Source organism: Hippocampus zosterae, chromosome 15 (assembly GCF_025434085.1).
Source record: "Hippocampus zosterae strain Florida chromosome 15, ASM2543408v3, whole genome shotgun sequence".
Classification (NCBI taxonomy): Eukaryota; Metazoa; Chordata; class Actinopteri; order Syngnathiformes; family Syngnathidae; genus Hippocampus; species Hippocampus zosterae.
This window is the reverse complement of record NC_067465.1, coordinates 11,358,575-11,372,745: the sequence shown is the minus strand read 5'-3', so window position 1 is coordinate 11,372,745 and position 14,171 is coordinate 11,358,575. Positions and strand designations below refer to the sequence as shown.

At 43.4% G+C, this 14,171-nt stretch overlaps 3 protein-coding genes across 4 annotated transcripts; 1 reads left to right on the top strand and 2 right to left on the bottom strand.

The window, feature by feature from the left end:
• The first annotated feature begins 71 nt into the window (after nucleotides 1-71).
• On the top strand, nucleotides 72-4,287 carry LOC127616230 (protein shisa-like-2A). 2 transcript variants are annotated; one of them, XM_052087701.1, is made up of 3 exons: nucleotides 72-958; nucleotides 1,524-1,660; nucleotides 1,755-4,287. In XM_052087701.1, exons 1-3 carry the CDS (start codon nucleotides 780-782, stop codon nucleotides 1,934-1,936), a joined length of 498 nt encoding a protein of 165 aa, XP_051943661.1. In that variant the 5' UTR covers nucleotides 72-779; the 3' UTR covers nucleotides 1,937-4,287. The 2 variants fall into 2 exon arrangements, with proteins under 2 accessions (XP_051943661.1, XP_051943660.1); XM_052087700.1 differs by having other exon boundaries at nucleotides 1,752-4,287.
• A 1,028-nt stretch (nucleotides 4,288-5,315) lies between these two features.
• LOC127616227 (leucine-rich repeat-containing protein 19-like) lies at nucleotides 5,316-7,510 on the bottom strand. The gene is made up of 3 exons (XM_052087698.1): nucleotides 7,368-7,510; nucleotides 5,965-6,148; nucleotides 5,316-5,814 (listed from the first exon to the last, which is right to left on the bottom strand). The coding sequence occupies exons 2-3, from the start codon at nucleotides 6,125-6,127 to the stop codon at nucleotides 5,420-5,422; spliced, it is 558 nt and encodes a 185-aa protein (XP_051943658.1). The 5' UTR covers nucleotides 6,128-6,148; nucleotides 7,368-7,510; the 3' UTR covers nucleotides 5,316-5,419.
• Nucleotides 7,511-7,743: 233 nt separating this feature from the next.
• On the bottom strand, nucleotides 7,744-10,417 carry LOC127616226 (transmembrane protein 125-like). The gene is made up of 2 exons (XM_052087697.1): nucleotides 9,961-10,417; nucleotides 7,744-9,594 (listed from the first exon to the last, which is right to left on the bottom strand). The coding sequence occupies exon 2, from the start codon at nucleotides 9,581-9,583 to the stop codon at nucleotides 8,894-8,896; it is 690 nt and encodes a 229-aa protein (XP_051943657.1). The 5' UTR covers nucleotides 9,584-9,594; nucleotides 9,961-10,417; the 3' UTR covers nucleotides 7,744-8,893.
• Nucleotides 10,418-14,171: the final 3,754 nt, after the last annotated feature.

Sequence of the window (14,171 nt, the reverse complement as noted above, 5' to 3'; positions counted from 1 at the left end):
GACAGGTGAAAGGCCTGTCATTATAAGTCCAATAGAAATGAATGCAATCATTCACATCACACCTTAATTTGTGGACCAACCTTCGGTGGGCCCAATTAAAAGGACCAACGGGCCGGATTCGGCCCGCGGGCCGTAGTTTGCCCATATCTGGTATAAACTCATCGCTTCTTTTATTATTTATAATTTCACCTGTGGTTTTATTGCTCTTGTTTGATTGTAATATATCCTTGAGTGTTTTGAAAGGCGCTTATAAATAAAATGTATTATTATTATTTGGAATGGGGGAGGAAACCGCACTACCCGTAAAAAAAAACACACACACACACAGGCACGGGGAGAACATGCAAACTCCATTCAGGAAGGCCGCAGATGTGACCCTGTACATCGGCATCTGTGAAGCGGACATCCTAAACAGTCGAAAAACAACAACAACAACCTGGCAACTGATTATTTCAAAAGGGGGAATTTTGTTGCTGACATCTCAAGTGGGAATATTCAGGACAATCGACGGTCCCTTTCAGCGCAAAACCACTACTATGCATTACAATTTACGCACAAAGTAGCGGAACTCCGTCGTAAACCGAGGACCACCCCTGTACGTATAGGAGGGGGAGACGGAGAGAAGGAAGTAAGGGAGCGAGCGAGAGAGAGGGAGCGCAACAGCACCGCCCCCGCACCCCCATGTCATTGGTCACGAACAGCGAGCATTTCTTCGTGTATCCCCAGAAAGTCCACCTGTTGAGCGCTCAAGTGGCGCTTGCTTGCTTCGGCGTCTCAGCATGAGCGCCGAGTGCAGCGGCTACTTGAGCGCGGACGGCGTGTTTGCAGCCGCTTTCACCTGTCCCAAAGCGGGCAATGTCGCCGCACGTTTCTGTTGTGGATTTAATGACTTGAAGTACTGCTGTGACGATCCCAACAGCTTTTACCCGCACGACTATGCTTACATGTGGTGGCTGAGGTAAGTCTCAGAAAGTCGTTGTCGTCTTCGCACCGGCAAGTTTTTTTTTTTCTTCCACTGGCGTCTGAATTCATCCGTCTTTATGCCATTAGATTTGTCATACAGTGATCCCTCACTTATCGCGGTTAATATACAAGACGTATAGGTTAGGTTAGTGTATAAATAACAAAATACAGTAAACAAACATGAAATACAGTACACACATAGTACTATATATGTTGCTCGATGCGATTTGCTGTTTTTTTGCTGACTTTCGCTGCCGCTCGCGGGCCTTCTACGTCATATATAATATATATATTTTTTGATGACGACTTTTGAAAAACCCGCCATGCGTAAACCGCGATAATTAAACCGCAAAGTAGTGAGGGACCACTGTGTAGATAACTAATCCTCGTTAATGTTATTTTCTTCCAATTCTTAAAAGTCTTTTCATATACAGTAATTGCAACATGATGTAGAAAATTACCGCGATGTCATTAAATGACAAAATCACTGTTAAAATATGATTCAAAATTGTGGTCCATTCCCCTGACCCCCCTCCTCATGCTGTATGTTCTCCTCTCAGTATTTGGGCTCTTGTTGGCCTGTCTTTTGCAGCAGTGGTCCTTCTCGCCTTCCTCATTACAGTATGTGTGCTTTGCTACCTCTTTATCACCACCAAACCAAGCCGGCGTGACAACAACATACCCATACAAGCACCAGGTAAGTTTGTGCCCAGCATCCTCATTCATTTTTTTTTTCAAAGGCTTTTTTTTGGTGCTTGTTTTCTTTGTTAAATCTTTGTGGTTTGCAGCAGGTGACCCCCAGGAGGGATCCAGCCTCACTGGAGCGATGTGCGCCTCAGCTCCGCAGGGATTCCGAATGCACTTCATGAGCAGGAAGTTGCATTCTGATAACCAGCCCCAAGACCCGGAGCGTCTGTTCCAGAGGTGTTTCACAGCGACTGTGACAGGCGTAAGAGTGGAGAGTCCCTCATAAAGCAATTTTAGTGCGACGGTCTGACTAAAGGAGGATAGGAACAAGGAGGAGGATTTCGTTCAATCTTTAGTTTTGCAGCCAGCAGTCTTATGCGATCCAGTTCAAGAGCTACCAGACCAGTGATGCTACACGGGTTCATACTTACATTCTTCAAATATTATGTGTACGTTTCGCCGGCTGCTCAAGTAACTCCCAAATCCGTTACTCTCAGCCGAGTAAAGTCATCTCAAGTCAAACCAGTGATAAATTAGTCGATGCAATATTTGGTCATCATAAAGAAAGAAGACCTAAAAGGTAAAAAAAAAAAAATTGCAATTAGAAAAAAAATAGATTTTTTTATTGCGCAATTTTAAATCTGCCTACATTTTTTTCTCGAGCATGTCAGGATTTTATAATAATAATATTAATAATAATTAATAATATGCTGGGGCCTATCCAAAGATTCTTCATTGTGGTGGGCAGGGTAACACATAAAGCCATCTCTGATTATAATTATGCTTTCATTATTACTATAGCATGAGCCAATTCATGTAACCCACAGGTGTCAAAGTCAAGGCCCGGGGGCCAGATCTGGCCCACCATAACATTTTGTGTGGCCTGCGAGAGCAAGTCAAGCATGTCAACTTTTCCATGAACAAATTTTAAATTGTCATATGTAATCCATCATTACAAAGAGATATTGGAAGCATGATCTCATTACGTACTTATTACATTAACGTAAACAATGGCTGAACCAACCATTATTCTTGACTTCTGATTTCAAAACTAATTATCCACCAATTGGTTGTGCACTGCATATGTAATATGCGGAGGTGATCCAACATTTATACGGTTTCACAAAATTCACAGTCATCATGGCCCGCTCAGGAAAACCATAACTGCTATTTGGCCCACTACAAAGGTGAGTTTGACACCCCCGATATGGAACCAGTATGTTACCATAACATCTGGAGTCCCGAGCACCGAATTCCAAGTCTGATCTAAAGAGTTTTTGTTTTTTGTCAAGTCACAAGGCATCAAATCAGTGACTCGAGTCAACTCTAATCCCAGTTGCAACAACTCAAGCCTCTCCTGCAGGGGTGCCCATTACGTCGATCGCGATCGACCGGTAGATCACGGACTGGTCCCAAGTCGATCGCGAGGGGTGTTGGGAGTACAAAAAACAACCATTTGTGTGGCTTTGTGCACGTTAGTAATGTATTGTTTTGTGTTAATGTACACTTCACCCTAATCATCCTACGAGTCTCATTTTCACAAAAAGTATTTAAAAAAAATAATAAAACAGGTAAATCTTTAACCTACAGTGGCGCGTGACTTGCATCACCAGAGGTTTTTCGCGCTCAGCAGTCTGCAATTGCAGCTCGCTATCAGAGCCGTTGCGATGTAGCCTTTGCCATTATTATTATTGTCAGGCAAAGTGCATTTCGTGTACAATTCACCGATGGCACTCACAAAGAATGGGAATCTAGAGGGCCGAGGAAAGCACTTTAAAACGGTACGTGTGAGCTACGATAGTTAACAGGCTGCAAAAGTGCGTCGCATGCCTCCGTGGCAGGCTGTTGCTCATCATGGCGTGCGTGGGTATGTCTGCGCTTGCGCTGTAACGTGCCGCTCACGGGGAGGTTGGTTGATCGAAAAATCGAACTTCGGTCCAAAACGTTTGGGCACCCCTGCTCTACTGTATATCTGCATTTCTTTATTTTCATTAAATGATTAGCTCACTGTGACAACGAAGGTTCTTGTAATTAGTGGAGGGCCTGCGCTTGTTTCTCTTCTCATCACCAAGCTGGCCCCATCATGAATTAACCGCAGGTAACCACGCCGGTGTGTTTCTTATGTCCAGTTTATTCCGTAATTGTGTTTTGGTCGTAGCCATTCATGTCTATGTGGGAAATGCGCAAATGACTTTTCTGGGGCATGTATTGTACACGCTGTGCCTGCATCATAGGCAATTTACGGATGTCCGGGACAATCCAATGTACTCATTTCCTGTTCTCTTTGGAAAGGCTTCAATACCTTTCAATACCGTTTGTGTATTGGATTTTACTAGATTGTAGTGGGGATATGAAAGACGGCAATGATGATTGAGAAGTGGTGAATAGACGGGCAAGAACACGCATGCACTCCTTTCTCTGTCATTTTGTATATTTGCTCATCAAGCTCCCGTACGAATAAATTCTGGGCAGGATTTCTCAAAACCAAAGACCCTTTGCTACCTTCGTTCACTGACGCATGTGTATTAGATGGTGCCTTTGTCATTTGTTCGTTCCAGAAGTATTTGGGCAGTTATTGTGGTCTTTCTATTTGTACACCAGGGTAATGGATTTGAAATAAAACGATTGTGATGTCAACACCAGCGTGACAATTTCAATCGACAGCGATACACCGCCATGTCACAACACAATGTTTGACACACGATGTGGTATACTTTGGATCATGTCCACTCCTCCCATCACTCTGCATGGTGCCTTTGTGTTCATCAGATGCAGAACCGTTTTGCACCTTTGTATTTACATTCGCAAAGGTGTTGTGTGATCACAGCTTTTGACGACACGCCTCGTATTCACGTTTCCCTTGAAAAAGCAATTCATCTTTGAAGGCCACTCAAAAAATCTATTTTTCAATAGTCAAGCTGTGGCCAGAACGAAAATAAAAATTGTTAAGTGGAAGGGTTCTTTATGTGGCGCCATTTGTATGGATAATTGTTGGTGCTTCCCTGTTTAGTTACTCTCTGTAGAAGCGATCGAGGAGGAGGGGGGGGGGCATTTCAGTCAATATATCTTGAAAGAAGTCACAATTTGTAAATTTGCATTCAATTTGCCATACTACGTTTACTATATTAGTCTGAAAATATACTTATTCTTTAGACATCTTGCGATGCATCATTCTTATTCATATTACGCATGGGATTTTATGGTACCAGTCGGCCCGGTGACCGAGTGGTTAGCATGTCGACCTCACAGTACGGGGGTACAAGGTTCAATTCCAGCTCCGGCCTTCCTGTGTGGAGTTTGCATGATCTCTCTGCGTGAGTTTTCTCCGGGTACTCCGGTTTCCTCCCACATTCCAAAAACATGCATGGCAGGTTCATGGTACACTCTAAATTGTCCCTATGCGGGAGTGTGAGCACGGATGGTTGTTCGTCTCTGTGTGCCCTGCGATTGGCTGGCAACCAGTTCAGGGTGTCCCCTGCCTACTGCCAAGCCAGCTGGGATTGGTTCCAGCACCCCCCACGACCCTTGTGAGGATAAAGTGGATCAGAAAATGGATGGATGGAGTTTTTTTTTGGTTCTTGGTGACTCCTTTCCCAAGTTGGGAGGAAGTTTTATTGCCTTATATGTTGAGTGACATAGATTAAAAAAAAAAAACAATACACATCTACAGACATACAATCATATTTATCGAAAGGTTGTTGGGTGATTTTGAAAGTTTTTAAGATTTTTTAAAAAAGCAATGAAGCAGCCACCGTACTCAACTACAGTTTCACCCTATTGTGAACTGCAGATCATCATCACTGTCCTCTATTCCATACTCCTCCTCGTCCTCTTCTCCTTCTCTCTCAGCCCGTTCTTTCTCACCGGTTTGGATGTAGTTATCTTCAATGAAGCCGTCGTCATCATCCTCCAATGTGCCAAGGGTCCCTCTCACCGCTCCTACTCGACCCGACACGCTGCTTGGGAATGACAACTCCTCTTGGCCGTACTGGCTGACCCCATCAGCCTCCCGGAGCAAGGAGTGCCTGTAGCTGGCTAGGAAACGATGAAAGACACGCAACTTGACCGCCATGACGATGACGAGCGAGACGGCAATGGCCGTGCCCAGTCCAGCGGCCAGATACCAATGCGTCGAATTTGGGGTGTTGTCTTCATTCGTGAGACCTAAGAAGGCAGTAGGAGAGAAAAAACAAATTGTGAGGTAAAACAAACGCTTGGAGTATTGCATGAGCGTCGTAAACAAGGATTCTTGTAAATGTGCTGCTCGAGCTCAAAGTTCTGGAACACGTCTTGTAAAAATGTGGGTTGGCTCACCTTGAGTGTCAGTGGCGTTATTGTTGGCGGGATGGTCGGCCTCCGTCAGAAGACGTCTTTGAGAGAGCCCCTCGGCTTTGTATACGGTCCCGCAATGTGCTTTTCTGATCACTGTTTCACAAAAGGAGAGGGCCACAATGATGCTGCAGAACCACTGGAACATTTCTCCAGCCTGCGAGGAAACCTAATCAGACAAAAAAAAAAACATTTTTTTTTTTTAGACTGAGGATAATACAAGTGCCTTTCCTCTTTCATAACGCCTCTTGGATTTTTCGGAAATGCTGTCCAGTGAGAAACCAACGCCACTCTGACAACCGCAAATTGGAAATGGATATTTCTGAGACAGACGCAAGTGGGGGGGCTAGAGCCTCATCAGAAATCTTTTTAAGCCCCAGTTCAGCCCCTTCAGCATTTTATTTAGTCATATAAAATATATTTATAAATAATTATCTCTGTATCGGTCAAACTCCTCTTTAGCCCCATGAGAGAAAAAAAATCCTGGAGCAGTTTGCGGATTTCAGGTTGTTTTTAATGGAAGCGTATCGCTTCAACGTGAAGTCCAATATTAATATCGCGTAATAACTTTTTAACAGGATAAGTTATCACGTGATTACGGTTCACAGGGTGAATTCTTCTTCTCAAATGATGAATAATTCTGGCCCCCCTCCAGCTTTGAAGTTGCACATCCCTCATTGAAGGTTTCTCATTCCACTTCCTTAATCCCACACTCAAATATGCCCTTCACCATTCAGCCTTTTATTCCTGAGCAAAACAAAATGCAGCATTTTTTTCCCGGCTCTAGGTTACTGCTGGCAGGCCCCGATGAGACGCTTTTTTTTACATCTTATGTCTTTTCATCACATGGCTTATTGAAGTGTAGCATCTTTTCATAGCTTGTAACTTTGATTTATAAGGCACAAAAAGTACTCCGCCAGTGACTTGAATAAAAGGATTTTTTTTCACCCTTTCCTGCATCAATTATGATAACCTTCAAACTGATAACAGGATTGGTGGTCTCTTGTAGTAACCGCTGTCCCTGAAAGGGTTTAACAGTAAATAGCCACATACAGGAATCGTGGAGAAAGAGGCTGGAGGTTATTTCCTCGGATGGTCCTCTTCATGTGGAAAAATCTCCCGTTTTTACTAAATGATGACTTATCACATCCTCATGACATTCATTTTAGAATGTGAAACTTCAACATGTTAAAACGGTGAGCTTATCATGTAAAAGAATGAAACTTATCACGGTAAAACGTGAAATCTAACAAAGGGAAAAGGTACCCGCAGGCGAATGTTAAACATCCGGCTGACCCAAATCAACCAAGTTAGTAATACTGCCGTCTTAACCACACACATAAACAGACGAAGGTACAAACAAATAGAACCAAGAAACGGTGACTTACCAAGTAGTGATTTTTTGTGTGTGGATATTTAACGTTCCCTGTTTTAGTCTTTAAGAGTCTTGTTTTTCTTCTTCTCCCGTTTCACCTTCTGGAAGAACAACTCTTAGTGGGCAAAGGTTGCAGGATATGCCATAACATTAACCTTTCTAAGCCGTGCCCATAAGGCAGAAGTGTTAATGAATAACATTTCATTTTGCTTTTGCTATTTGTTAACATCGCTTTGCTTTTTCAATGTTTCAAACCAAAATAGAATCCAGGAGCTGTTTTCGTAGATGGGCACATGTGGGCTAGGCGTAAAAAACAAATACATCATTTTCATGCCAGGGCAAGTCCAGCTTTTGGAATTTGGCACGTTTAGCATTTTTGAATTTTGTATGGCACACCTCTGGTAATCCTGACAATTTGGTTGATAGGAAGTCTAAGCTGTGGCGCAGGTGGTGTCACCTGATTTTGGTGGATTTGACGAAGGTGCAGACAAAAAAAAAATTCTGCACTTGTGTGGTGCATGTAAAAACGTTCATACGGTTTGTAACGACAGTAATCCCTCGTTTTTTCGCGGTTAATGGTGACCGGAAGCCCCCGTGAAAGATGATATAGTTCAAAAAGGTGTAAATTCAAAATGAATACCAATGAAAACAGGAAGTACTTTCATCTCTGTTTTTAATGAAGATAATAGAATGTCATTCATCTCCAATCCTGCTTTTTATACCTACAAAAAGCGACGGCTGTTTATTAATTTGAGAATATACCGCTTTGGGCATGATAACTCATGTATATGGTGAGATGATAAATTTGTTAGTTTGGAAAAATGTGATTTCTTCACTGTCAACACAAGCGGTATAGTATTTTAGTGTTATCAATTGCTCTTGCCGTTTCTCAGCATGTTGCATTTAAATGTTTTTGAAGTGTTTTTTTAAGATCTTGAAACACGGGTGTCAAACTCAAGCCCCGGGGTACAGATCTGGCCCGCTATGTCATTTTATGTGGCCCGCAAAAGCAAATAATGTGTGTCAACTTGCACGATCCTTGCTAAAATGTGCACCGAAATGTCAACTAGTCATTTGTCATGAATAAGAAATGAGATTTCGCGATAATTGTGTTGTCCTGTTAGCACTCACTTGAACTATAATTGAACAAACTATTATAATTGATGGATTTACAAACTAGTAATCCAATCATTTGTTCTGTACAAATAATCATGTGATGCGACAATTAAAAATGTGTGCGGTTTCAACGGCCCTCCAAGGGAAGACTCCGAAGTGGCCCGAGACAGAAATGAGTTTGATGCCCCTGCCTTAAAAGAAGCAAGTGCCATAAGTGTTAGGGGGTATTTAAATTGGGTATTTCAAAACCGCAATTTTATTGCAGGGGTGGTCTGGAATTTAAACCCCTGCGTAGGTGCGGTGGGGTTGGGGGGCGGGGGGTTCACTGTGGAAAGTTATATCAAAGTGAGAACAAGCTGAAGGAGAAACAACAGTGTTTCGATACCAAGGTCCACTCTACAGCACATAGTCGCTTTGACAATCTCAGATCAGGCTCGTCTCCCTCTCGGCCTGGTTCATCGCTCTTCCTGAGACACGAAAGACACTGGCAGACCCCCTTCCCAGCCTCCTTGCGCCAATAGCTCTCCTCCTCCTGGTGTGCTCCCTTCTTCTCTTCAGGTAGACCAGCACGCCGTATCCCACCACAGCCAGAGTCATGCCAAGTCCTACGGCCATCAGCACCAGACCGGACACCAACATGTCATCGCTGTCATCGTCCCCGCTGCTGACTGTGTCCACGCACAGTAAAACTGTCCCGCACAGCATCACTGCCAGACCCACAACCAGGATGAGCGCCGGGTCAGCCCGTCCGCCGCTCTTCAGCTGGTCGATTCGGCGCCTGCTGTGCACACAGTTCATGTCTTGGATGGCAGAGCTGAGAAGCTGCTTGAGCAGAACTGCTAGCGAGAGGAGGCACAGCGTGGTGCCCACCATCAGACGCCACTCGCTGGACTCTCCGGAGCTGGTGGTCGAGAGGAAGCCGACGCCGCCCAGGCCCAAACCGACAATGAGGGCAACCGAAGCACAGAAGCAGACGAGGGACTGACGCGGCTCTCGGAACCACCACAGCTCAATCTGGTCTTCTTGGGACCGCCGTTGGAGTAGGTCCAGGTAGCGGCTCGGAGGCTGATGAAAAGTGTGACGAGGCTGGTAGAAGACCTGCGTTTCGGGCATGGCGCCGGCGCCTGACACACATCCAGCGCCCAGAGTTCAGGTAGGGGAAGAAATCAATAGCAGTTGAACATTTCCGCATGCCATCCTGCGATACTGTCCAGAGGCTAGTTTGGTCCTGATTGTAAACAATCTCCCTGCGATCGTATGGCTCATTTAACACCAAGGAACCGTTGTGCTTCAATTTGGTTGGCAGATGAAACTCAAAATATGTGTTTGATGAATTTTGAGTTCTTGCGGCAATGGAACCAAAGCAAGTCAAGAAACGGTTTGACCAACTCCAATAGATTGCAAAACTGCACAAATGTTGCTGAGGGAATTAAAAATAAAACAACCAATTTGATCCTGAACATCAACATCTGACAGGAAGCGTTATTTACCTCCGTTTAGTGAGTCACTTTTAAAGATGAGGCTCACGTGTCACCGTCCGTCCATCTGTATTCCATTCCACAATATTTGCTCAGAGGCTTGTTTGGTCTTGATTGGAAATGATCTCCGAGAGGAACCATTTCAGCTGCAATGACAACATCTTCAGTAAATTCTTCCCAATTGTCCGACAGATGAAACTCAAAATAGCTGCTTGGTGAATTTTCAGTTCTTTCAGCAGCAAAAGCAAAGCAAGGAGAGAAAAGGTTACAGTGACACGGTGGCAAGAGCCTCCGTCATCACCGAGACCGTCCTACTCTTAGCGGGTGACGAGCCCCCCACGCGTCATGTTGTTTCTCCCGGTCTCTGACAGACAATGTCCGGATAAAAAGACAGGTCACAAATATGGGGTTAGATCATAGCTTGAGGATTTGCTGCACAATGACCCCACACAAGAGCAGGACACTTACTGATGAGCACACTGACTGTGTTGCCTAAGGTGGCTTGTAGTGTGTGTGTACTGGATGATGTCAGCAGGGCACAATAATGCCATTTTTGTGATCTGTGAAGAATGGCATCACACTCACACAGCTGGACCGCACGGTTTGGATCAAGTGAATGCCACTTGTCATCAGGACGGTGCTCACGTAAACATCAGCATATTCATGGCAAGAAAACTTGATGAGGAAAAGCAGTGGGAAATGAGAAATCGGTCTCTTCTTTGCATGTGCAACAGGTTGCATTCTTCTAGGTTGACTGTGGAGTGCGTTTGTGTTTACTTTATGTTTCTTGTCAAATGATTTGTTCCTGTCGTTTTGGCAGAAAATCTGTATCAGATTCATAAATGTTAAATTTGACGGCTATAGACAGATATTGTAGGCACTTTCTCACCAATTCACTTTAATTGAACAACTCCCCGATTGTACACTCAAAGACAGAAATGTCAAAATCATTTTTGTCACAGGCCAGATTTCAGTTTGTTTCATTTGGAGGGCCGTTATCACTGAAACCATATAAAGAAGTCAAGAATAACAGTTTATTCATCCATTGCTTACGTTACTGTCATAAGGGGTTTGGAAACAAAAAAATGCTTAAAGTATCACTCTTATTTATTACAAATGGGATTTTGAAATTTTGGTAGCGACTTTAGCAAGCATCATTAAAGTTGACATCCTTGATTTGCTTTTGCGGGCCACATAAAATAATGTGACGGGCCAGATCTGGCCCCCGGGCCTTGAGTTTGACACCCGTGCCGTAGGATTTGATTGTCGCTATTCTCCTTGACTTCTGGTTTCAAATTCGATCTGTTGTTACAAATCCACAGAAAACTATCAAATGCAGGGCCAAATGTGTACATGTACATTCATGCACATTTCTCTAACCTTTTTGCACAAGCACAACGCTCCCCAAGGGAAAGAATACCTACCATGAAGCCTGCTACCAAAATGAAATTGACACTCTTGACCATGAGAAGTGAGTCAAAGACAGACAACTGCTCTTAGATGACAGATCCTGCCTTGTAGCATCTGTCCTGTTCCATCCCAAATGTGTCTGATGAGGTTGAGGTCATGGGATCTCAAGTTCCATCATATCAAATTCATCCAGAGACGCATTTATACTGGAACAGAAAAGCAAACGAGCCTTCCCCCGGACGGTTTCCCCAAAGTTGTGGAATTGTCTAAAATGTTTTGGTGGGAAAGAATTAAGATCCAACGTGGAATTGAAAAAAAAAATTAAACTTTGTTTTGTATCATTCCCATTGTTCACAGAGTGAAGCTGACAAAGAAAACAATCTTTTTGCAACCAGGCCTTAGAACTTTTTGTCCCTTATCTTTTGGATAGTATTTTTAATAGTTATGCTTGGATGGCAAACTGGTGCGGCGAGTTACTGTATCTTGCTCAAGGGTAGTTAATAAGGATTGAGGGCCAAGGGATTTTGAACGTGTGGCAAGCTTCCAAATGCGGGCCAACCACTCATGCGCTGAAACAGGCCACCCAATTCACAGCTGTAGCCCTTATCTTCTTATAAACAGTAGCCACAGAATTAAGTTGCATTTATTTTCTCCATTCTGATATTTACATTAATCACGTCAAATCTATCCCTGATCCATGACTGATACGATGGGCATGACTGAACATAGCATGTCTGTTAACAGTCAGCCAGCAAGTGATGAATGTAAATGTCGTGGCGATGGTAGAGTTGAGAGTGGAAAGGCTATTCAGCTCGGTTTTGATGATGTTCTGCCTTGAACCAAACCAACTGAACTGAGTGTGCATTACACAACAACAACAACAACCATTTGTGCAGGATCAACGCTCAACAGAAGAGGAGTGGACCGTATTAATTTCTGCTGCAATACAGCAACTGTCCAATATAATTCCATAATATAGACCAAAGCTTAGAGTAACTTTTGCAGAAAAATCAGTAAAAGATTGAAGTCGGAGGCTGTCACGTTCTCATTTAAAATTTTCAAATAAACACCTTAAAGGTTAGTGTAGAATTGTGTCAATGATGTGACATTTGGAATACTGTAGTCATTGTGTATAATACAATAGTATTGTAATATCTGTTTCTTGTTATTCGTGTGTTCGGGGGCTGGGTTAGTTGAGTCGCGGCTGACGTCATAGAGAAGGGACGAGTCAGGTTGGGGAAATACAGTACAGTATTGGCCTCGGCGGGTAGTCGTGAGTTGTGGCCAACAGCACCTCCTGTGAATGTTTTTGTCTGCTGCCTTCTTTTGTTTATTAAAGATAAAGATAATAGATTGCATCAGCGACTGCGCGCATCCTTCTGTCCACATTGAAGGGCATTACAGTATTATTATACAATACAGTGCTGCTAGATCCGTTCGTCTTTATATTACCGACACATAATGTATCTGACACACATCCTTTATAGATTTGAACGAAATTAGACAGACGGGACTGAAATTTCACCGCATGGAATATTGTACAGTTTTTGGTTGAGGTTTGAAGGTCCAGTTTGAGAGCGTAAAATATAGCAGAGTGTACATTGCAATTACAACCAGCAGAGGGCAGCGGAGAAGCGTGCAGGAAGCCCCAATGTGGCAATTCGTCGCTGTCCAACTAACACATGTAAGAGGCTCCAACCACCGGAAAAAGACGATGAATTCGACAAACAAAGGCTTCATTTAATTTCATTTTATTCGAGAAGCCTTCCGCAAAGTGCACAGTGGAGTTTACTGCCGCAAACTGCAATTAGAAACGTTACACTGGCTCATTTGCATACTGAAGGGTGATTGGAAGTTGGCACAACTTGATATACTTTATATTTTAGTGGGCAAGCAACATGATAAGACGATAAGAACTGGAGCGGAGGAGAGAGGCTTGAAAGAATAAAAATATGTGACATATAATTTATTTGGGGGGGATTTAGTTTGGGGGATGGGGAGAGGGGGGTCGTGCGGGTGGGGGGCAACATTTATTTGATTCGTCCAGGCCCTCTCTTGCCCCTGCCTAGACCCGGCCTGGTTGTCATTACATCACAAAGGGTGCAGGTGGTTAACTTCGAGCAGATATTTGCATCTCCTATAATAAATATCATTTGGGTCCGTATTGAAAATAATTTAAAATCAATAATAAAAATCCCAGAGTCCATGAACAATTAGACCTTGAAAACAAAGCATTGAAGTGGTCATCATCACTTCCATGATTGGTATATATGTGCATTTTATTTCATGAAACTATGATTATGGAAGGTATGGTAAACAATGACATAGTATACAAACACGTCGGTTTTGTCCTATGGTTTAGAAGTGATCATTTAGATTGATGTGACCTGTAAAAAAAACCCCAAACAATTATCAAGCATACTTTGTTCAAGACGGATTTATTTGTTTTTTTTGTTTGTTTTTTTGTTGCAGTTGTTGTGTTCAGAACAATTGTGAATTTGGTGAAACAAAATTGGAAGAGGATCAATGTTCTCCAGGGAGTGACCAAGTGGCTCCGCCCATGTCTCCACTTTCAACTGAAATCAGGAATCACTTCTTGGGACAACTATCTACAGGTGAGGAAACAGATTTCTTCTGAAATTGTCATGCTACGAAGCACAACCAGTCAAGGCAGCGAGAAAGCAATGCAGTCGCGCTCGACTTGTCCATGGCACACCTGCTGAGCTGGCCGAATTTAGTTTCAAATCACGGCAGACCAGTGTGAGCGGATAAGAGAGGATCAGAAGGTCAAGCAATTTTGTATCCCTGTGGGG

Excerpts from the sequence above, each read along its gene's own strand:
- LOC127616230 (XM_052087700.1), top strand. The coding sequence starts at position 780 with ATGAGCGCCGAGTGCAGCGGCTACTTGAGCGCGGACGGCGTGTTTGCA. Across the intron at positions 959-1,523 it reads GCTTACATGTGGTGGCTGAG|TATTTGGGCTCTTGTTGGCC; the intron begins GTAAGTCTCAGA and ends TTCTCCTCTCAG. Across the intron at positions 1,661-1,751 it reads CATACCCATACAAGCACCAG|CAGGTGACCCCCAGGAGGGA; the intron begins GTAAGTTTGTGC and ends TGTGGTTTGCAG.
- LOC127616227 (XM_052087698.1), bottom strand. The coding sequence starts at position 6,127 with ATGTTCCAGTGGTTCTGCAGCATCATTGTGGCCCTCTCCTTTTGTGAA. Across the intron at positions 5,815-5,964 it reads TAACGCCACTGACACTCAAG|GTCTCACGAATGAAGACAAC; the intron begins GTGAGCCAACCC and ends CTGCCTTCTTAG.
- LOC127616226 (XM_052087697.1), bottom strand. The coding sequence starts at position 9,583 with ATGCCCGAAACGCAGGTCTTCTACCAGCCTCGTCACACTTTTCATCAG.